The following is a 7921-nucleotide window of genomic DNA, read 5'->3' on the forward strand; positions in this document are numbered from 1 at the left end:
GTTCCTTCACCAGTTGTGTGAGGAAGTTGTCAGAGCATAACTGCGTGCCCACCTCATCCCTGCCCACCCCATGCCTCTGCGCCTGCACCCTGTGATGCTCCCACCCGCGGTCTGAAGGCGCTGTGCCATGCAGGGACCTCGCCTCACCAGGGTGCCACGGGGTGTTCCTCCTGTTGCCAGCAATCCCCGAGCTGCTGTGGAGGTGGCCCTGCTTTCCAGTTCAGAGGATGAAAACTAGGTGGTGACCCTCTCTTGCTTACACAGCTCTAAGGAGAGGAAAGCAGCCAGGCTTGGCTGGAGTTCGGCACAGTGCAGTGTCACTCAGCAGGCGCTGTCATGGCGGGTGACGCCGAAGCTGCTGGACTGCGGTATTACACGGGGCGCTGCGTGGATTAGCACGTTGGGGGCAGGAGCAACTTGACCCAAGAAATTTTTTCTTTAATTTGTTACCAATGAACACAAACTTTTGATCACGGACTCCTTTATTGAGAAAAAGCGAACAGAAAGAATTAAACATTTAGGGAAACATCCTTCCTCCCCTTGCCTTCTTGAGGCTCTGTCTGGACCGAGCGCTTCTCCCTCCTTCCTGCTCCCCTCCGTGCCGCCGCAATTCGCATTCGGTCCCTCCCACTGTCGCCAGTGGGGGTGGGGGGTGCGTAACAGCTTCTCCTTCCCGCTCCTCGCTGCTTACTCATTTTCCTCGGTCTCAGCATGGGTTGTTGACGGCCGCAGTCCTCTCCAGTGTCCCGGCTCCAGCGTGGCGCATCTCACGCCTGCAGCCTTGGCAGGACCGAACGACTCTCAGCCCTCACACCCGCCGCTCTACCCTCCCTCTCAGCGGCGCGGCCCCTCTCCCTGACAGCGGCCGCTCGCTCGCGCCGCTGCGGGTGTTGGAGGCTGCTGATTGGCTGTCTTGGGGTTTGCGGCGCTGCTGATTGGCTGGCTGGGGCGGTGGCGGGCGAGGGGCTGCTGGTGGCGGAGTAGAGCCGGGTCATGGCAGGTTCCTCGCCGCGCAGCTTGCGAGTGGTGCTCAGGCTCCGCCCGGTGCGCCCTTACCATTTATTCTTTCGTCAAGTTTCAGTAATGTGTCGAGATTCCTCCCGGAGATAAACTCAGGCGCTATAAATAATAGGTCAGCAATGGTGTTTAGGTTAAAACATGGTTTGTCTTCTGTGAGGAATAAGAGAGTTTTGGGGGTTTTTTTTTTGCTTGTTTTGTTTTTGAAGCTGTCGGGATGCACCTGTTGGTACTCTCTATTTCCAATTCTTTTGTGGTTTATGCATAGAAGATATTAATTATTGATCCCTCACTATGTTCTTTCAAATCTAACTAGAAGATTGTGTGAGACTGAGAAGAGGGATGGTAGCTCGTCACCTGTGGAAACCCCACGTTAAGCTGCTGGATCTTTTTGGTGAGGCTGGGAAAGCTCTTGTGTCACACTGGGCAAATGTGCTTCCCACCTGTTCAGCAGCCCCTGCTATCCCTTCACACTTCGGCTACTTCCCAGGGTGAGCAAGGTGCTAAAATGGGACCTGCTAAGATCTGATAGGGACTGAGAGTGTGTTGGCCAAACTCAGGTCTCAAGAAATCGGCTGGTGGATGAAGATGCTACAGATCTTTAACCTGTAGTCTAGAGAGTGGGTTTAAAGCCCTTGTGAGCTCTGTGTCACTGGTGTGCCTGGAGGTAACTGAAGAACGGTCACGGGAAGGAAGGAGGATTGAAGTTATCAGGTTGTGAAGGGGACATTTGGGCATGAGCTGGAAGGGATGGGGCCTCCCTGCATGGGGGAGAGGTGGAGGGCCATAGGAGATGGTCTGACAAAGTGTAAGTGATGTTGTTCCTGTGAGAAGGGGCAGCAACCATGCTTCCTGAAGACCCTTGTCAGTAGCCTCGTGGTCCCTCTCCAGCTGCTTTCAGCATTGCCTTGTGGTTATTCTCCGTGCCTCTCCTAGTAGAAATTAAAATCTCTTTCTCGTCCCTAGGCAAAGCCAGCTGCCAGACTCCCCACCAGACTCTGGGTCGGAACCATGTTCTCCACCACAGCTCCAAGGTAGGTCACATGAATTCAACCTCTCCCAGACTTGTAGGAAGGTCTCTAGTTCCTCTTCCTTCTCCTTATCATCTTGTCTGTTTACTTCTTGCAGCCCCTTGGTATGACACTACGTGGCCTGGTGGGCTGCAGGCTCCGCTTCCATGTACATCTGCTGTGGCACCCAGCAGGCTTCCCTGCAGGTTCATGGAGACCTACTCTGACCCCAATGCCAGTGGGCATCCCTGCAATATCCCCCAAGGCTACTGCCTGAAAACAGAAAATGCTGTGAATCCTTGGAATCATCCTACATCTTCCAGCTGTTTGGGTTTTAATTATTCATGCTTTCAACCAAATGCATCTCAGATTTCTGGGTAAATGATAAAGCTTTTATGCAGAGGATGAGACAGATAAAAAGAAAACAAACTGATAAAAGACATGGTTTAAGACTGGTGTAAAATGCCCGTGGGTGTAGGGTTTTCCACAGGATGGCAGTGTTTCAATATTTTTGAGGCATTAGGTGTTGAGGGTTCTTTAAACCGCTTGACTGAAGTTGAGATTGGAAGTAGGAATGGATTTCAATTTTTAAAACGTTAGAAGGTTGAAGAGGGATCAACAGGTGCTTCATAACTGGATTATAAAAATAGTCGAGTGTTTTGCAGGGATTTGTCCATGAGGATCTTGTAAGTGTTCTGACAAGTGGCATAAGAGGAAAAAAAAAGTCATATCTATGTAAGCAAGTGAAATGGTATTCATTTACCATCTGCCATATTCTCCCACCAGCATGTTGTGGATGCTTAATTATTTAAAATACACTGGCTAGTCCAAGCATCCAGCCATGATACCTAGTAAGAATGAATTGACTGATGCCTGCCAGAGACGGACCTCTCTGGTTATGGGGTGAGGAATGTGAATTCATCAGTGTCAGTCCTGGGCTTGCAGATGCTCTGTCTGCTGTACAGAGCTCAATTACATGTTTTGTGTGGTGTGAGGGAAGGAGACTGGGTCTGGGCTTCTCAGTGGAGCTATTTGTGTTCTTTCTTTGTTTTCCAGTAGAAGGTGCCAGTTAATCAAAATAATTTTGAATGATGAATACTATGAATTCTTTGGTTGTGGGAACTTAAGATACAAAATACTTCTTGACCAAATGTGGAATATTGAACAAACCCAGAAAAAGAATAACAATTAATTTGTTGGGCAGACTATTTTTTCTACTCATATTTGCACCTTAGTTTGGGTACCTACTGGGCCTGGAGTTTGGCTTGGTTTTTCTCCCATCCAGAAGGAGTGACCATCTGTCAGGATATTCTAGTTTACATTTTATAATATCAATCCTTTGGAATGAGGGGTTATTTCCCTTTGCACAAAGGAGCACTTTTTGAAATCCCACTTTCTGGGAATGGGGAAGACTGTTACCCAGCAGTTGCCCCTTGAGATCTCTTCCTTAACACATTACTTTAACTGTTACTACTGTTTTCTGTGTAAGAAGGAAAGTGAGTTCACACTCAGTGCAGCACAATTATTCAAGATAAAGCTGTGATTTTAATGCAAATGTCAGGAAACAATAAAACCCTGCTGCTTATGCACTGTGTGAATTTTTAAAGCGATCAACTTCTCTATTCATATGAAACAAAAAATTAAACAAATTTATGTTTTGGAAGGAAAAATTACATAATTCATTTGTAAAAAGCCAACAACAATCTCCCCCTGGCAAATCAGAATCTGGGTGACAATACAGTTAGAATGAGATACCTGGGTGTTCTTTATGGGTTTGGGTTAGGGTTAGGGTTAGGGCACGGGCACGGGTTAGGGTTAGGGTTAGGGCTAATATCTGTATTTAATCTTATAAATGAGTAATGCAAGGTGTGCTTTTAAAAAAGTATTTCTGCAGCGTCAGGCAGAAAAAGGAAGCTCTCACAATTACTGGGAGATGCCATTGATTCTTCAGTACGGGCTCAGTACTCCAGACAAGGTAAGCAACTGTGTGAAGATGACATTTAACGTTTCATAGACAAAGAAATATTTTAAGAGCATAGCTCTTGCTGGCTCTGAAAAGGTAGAGGTATTGACAGTCTATGCTCCACTACCAGGTTTGGAGGAATTTATGTTTTCAGTACTTTTGAAAATGAGGACCTATTTATATTTGGCAAAGAGAGAAGTAGCATTAGAGGTTCATGTTTCCCGAGGAGACTCTGGACAAAATATTCTTTCCTTCTCCATGTGTGAGCCTGTGGTACACAGATGATACCACACTCTGCTGACTTGGCTTGGCGCTAAATTGACTGGGCAAAGAAACCGTCTTGGGTCAGCTTAACAGGGAATTAATGTGGTGGATGAGAAAACAGATTGCAGTTTCCCTTTATCATCTCAACTCCGTATTTTTTTCTACAAAGTGTATCCATGTGCAAGCTTGGTAAAAGCTGTGTCTTCTTTCCCACCCCTTCCCCAAATTGATTTGATTCATTGTTTTATCAAGATAAAAATGCTAAGCTTATACCAATTGATAGAATAAAGCTTATCAGGCATGTACAGAAATGGACCAGCTTCTGTGACGTGCAAGGCTTTCTGTGAACGAACAGTTTGTAATGAACAGTTTACCTGAGGAATTTCACCCTTGTCTGTTAGTGGAAAATCTGAGAGTTGCTTGTTATTTATTCAGAGTAAGTTATTTTTCAGCATTAAATCAATCACTTAGAGCAATTTTAATTAGTATCACCTAGATTTAGTAGGTTACTTTTCCTTTGGTGTCTTATTTGATCAGTGTTTCTTGATTGTGAGGAGTCCACTGCTGGAAAGAGAAAAGAAGCAGACACTTCTGTATCTAACATTGCTATTGCTGTTTTTAATTCTTAAAGACACGGATTTGAAATACGCTTTCCTTGGGAGTCACTGTTAATAAAATCTCACTGACACAGGTGCTATTGGAAAAAGAACACAGCCATTGGTAGAAGTGGCATAGGGATCGTTTAGAAATGAGGTGTGAATTTCTTGACTGTGGGTTTGGGTTTTTTTAATATAGATTTTCACTCTGCTGTATGTCAGAAGTGGAAAATCGCAAATGAAGCTTGGGCCTGAAATGATTCTGTAGACTGTCTTACTGTGCTGCCACTGGCTGTACAGAGATCTTGGCTTATGTGCTTAGTGACATATTTTCTCCTGTCCTTACTGCACTCCATTTGTCTGTCTCTCTTATCACATTCTCCTCTGTCTTCATAAAGTGTATAAAGTCTCAGAGGGTTATGGTTGACCCTGTGTATCTCAGAATGCTATAACATATAGTCATTAATCAGTCAACCAGATGTAGTGGTGAATGTGCTTGCTATTGGAAAACTGTTCCTTCTGCTCTGGGACAAAGTACCTATTGCAGTGCGATGAAGTATATTCAGTTTAAACCTGTAGTAGAGAGAATGGGAAACGTGTAATTATTTTGCTTAATTGCTTCTTGAAGTGTTGCAGATTTACAGTAAAATTCTTAGCTTGCTTGCTTGCCTTTTTTTTAAAAAAAAAAAATCCAAAGAAAACCATCCTTTTGGAGAGAATAAAAATAGGAAATGCTACTTGTGTAACATTTTGCAAATCAAGAAAGCTGAAGAATTTATTTTCTAGGGCAAGCGAATATAGCGCAATCTTTTGGAATAACTGCAAAGGACAATCAGATTTAAATATGTATGCAATATATTTGTGCTTTATATGTATGTATATATATGTAAATATATTTATAAAGATATTTATGCAGGATTTTTTGCTAGTCACAAAAGTAATAACTGAATTGTCACTATCTCTCTACAGCAACTGTTAAGGACTGCGTTGCTGAAATGCAAGAATACGACAGTGATGGACAGAATGCAGCTTTGGAAAGTTGCTGTCAAGCTCTAACATGGCAACCGTACCAAACTTCTCAGTGGAACAGTTTATTTAACTCTAATTATGAAAAACTGTAAGCACTGATGTTTGCACTTGGAAAAAGTGGTTTCTTGGGTGTTTTTTTTTGCTGGTGTTGTAGTTCTGTAGGCATAAGTGATACATTTGGGATCCCTTGTTCTTACTGAAAGTAAGGCTGGAGAAGGAGGTATAGCAGGCATGATGGAATATGAACCTGCAGATGTATCAGATAAGGAGAACATAAAACACTGGTTGAAACTTATGCTAGGTTTTCTGATTTCCCTTCAGGGATTTAGGTGCAAAAGAGAAATGAGTTTAACTTAAAATATGTTAACTTCTGTTTATTTTGTCAAACACATTGAGGTGAGTAATTACTGAGCATGTGGGACCTTTCCTGGTAATGGCATCAAATGTTAAAAAAAAATGGAAATAGAAGAAACCTATGTTACTTCTGGGCTCCCATAACCTAAGTCTTAACAGCTATAGACATGTACGTATGATGTACAACTGTTTAGTCACAGATTTAGAGTTTTCCTGTATAAATCAGAAGTTTAAATAATTTTTTTTGGCCACATGATCTGGGAAAGGTAATTCCATGTTCATTTTACATCCCTGATTTTCTCCATTCTAGTATTTAGTGAATGCCTCCTTTCAAGAAAAACCCTTGCGTAGCATCTGGTCAGTTCTCCAGGGTAGGTGCAGGCAATTTGTCACTGTCTCCACAGGAGTTCAATAGCACAGTAAATGTTACTGTTCTTCTAGCCCAACCTGCTAAAAGCTCTCACAGGAGTTTGGAGTGTATCAGTGCCATTGCTGGATGCTGACATTCCCTGTTTGTGCAGAGCGTGATGGGGCAGTGCACATCTCACTGTGCCCCACAATTCTCCTAAGGCACTGACCTGACAAGAGGGCAGGCAGCTCAGTGTCCACACCTTTCTGCTCCTTGGGAGCAGGATGGGCCAAGAAGCCTCCGGCTGTGTTTGCGATGGGAATTGTCAATAAATGGAAGTGGCTTTCAACTCATGTTACGCTTTCAGTCAATGAATGCTTTAGAGCTGGGAGCCGACTGTGGGAGATTGCTCTCCTGCCACTACCCAATTACTTGTTGGTTCCTATATGCTTAAAATTGAAGTTCCAGACTTACATTTCTTGGTGACTTGTGTCAACAATGTGATGCTGAGCATTAAAACATCTAAAAAGATGTACTGTTGCCATTACTGTGGAAGGAGATTGAGATACTATATGCAGAGGAGGTCAGTGTCACTTTTAATGAGGTCAATGGCAGTGCCTTTGTTCCAAGGTCCGCTGTAATTACGGCACAGTGCACAGATTTTTCTGAGTAGTTGTCCTGTGTTCTGTCAGCCTCAAGAGACGTGTGCTTATTGGTGCTCAGTGTAGATGGATTGGTCCTCTACCTCGAAATAGCTGTGCCCACTACAAGGGCATTTCTCAGGTTAACTATTATTTTCCATTTTATTCATCCAGTATTTCAACCTTTTGATTATTTCGTTTTCACAACAAAATGCTGTTAGCTGAGGTAGTTTCATTAGTAAATGTTACTCTACCATTAATCAAGTGACTGCTTGGCACTTTCTTAGCCCCTTGCCCCATTACTGTTGTGATTCTCAGTGGAAAGAGGAATTCCAAGTGTATTTCTAGTAGGGAAAAGACAGGGATATCCTTTGCTTGTGTGTCAATGATATCCCTTGCTACCTAAAAGTTCTTACAAGTTTTAATGTACAGCTGGGTAAGACTGACCATTCTTTGTGTGATCAGATCAAAATACGTATTTGGTCTTAACTACCGTAAATGGCTTACTGAGAAAATGATAAACATGAAATTCCTCTGTGGGAGTCCTTGTTCCAAACAATTCAACTTGGAGAAATGGAAAATTGTACTTTTGCTTCTCAATCTGTTTGCCTGTGTGTAAGCAAATATTCTGAAATTGCTTTAAGAATATCAGCTAATGAACTTGCTGCACTTCTAAATCTGAAAAATTACTCCTTTCC

The 7921-nt window shown here is 43.3% G+C and overlaps 1 protein-coding gene across 1 annotated transcript in view; it reads left to right on the plus strand.

The window, feature by feature from the left end:
• Positions 1-336: 336 nt before the first annotated feature.
• MYRFL (myelin regulatory factor-like) overlaps positions 337-7921 on the plus strand; it is a 34164-nt gene continuing 26579 nt past the window's right edge. The window contains exons 1-3 of the mRNA XM_010190047.1: positions 337-368; positions 1984-2051; positions 5820-5967. Of these exons, the coding sequence (XP_010188349.1) occupies positions 337-368; positions 1984-2051; positions 5820-5967 (248 nt within the window). The remainder of the gene's footprint in view (positions 369-1983; positions 2052-5819; positions 5968-7921) is intronic.

Source organism: Mesitornis unicolor, unplaced genomic scaffold, assembly GCF_000695765.1.
Source record: "Mesitornis unicolor isolate BGI_N332 unplaced genomic scaffold, ASM69576v1 scaffold18258, whole genome shotgun sequence".
In the NCBI taxonomy this organism is placed as follows: Eukaryota; Metazoa; Chordata; class Aves; order Mesitornithiformes; family Mesitornithidae; genus Mesitornis; species Mesitornis unicolor.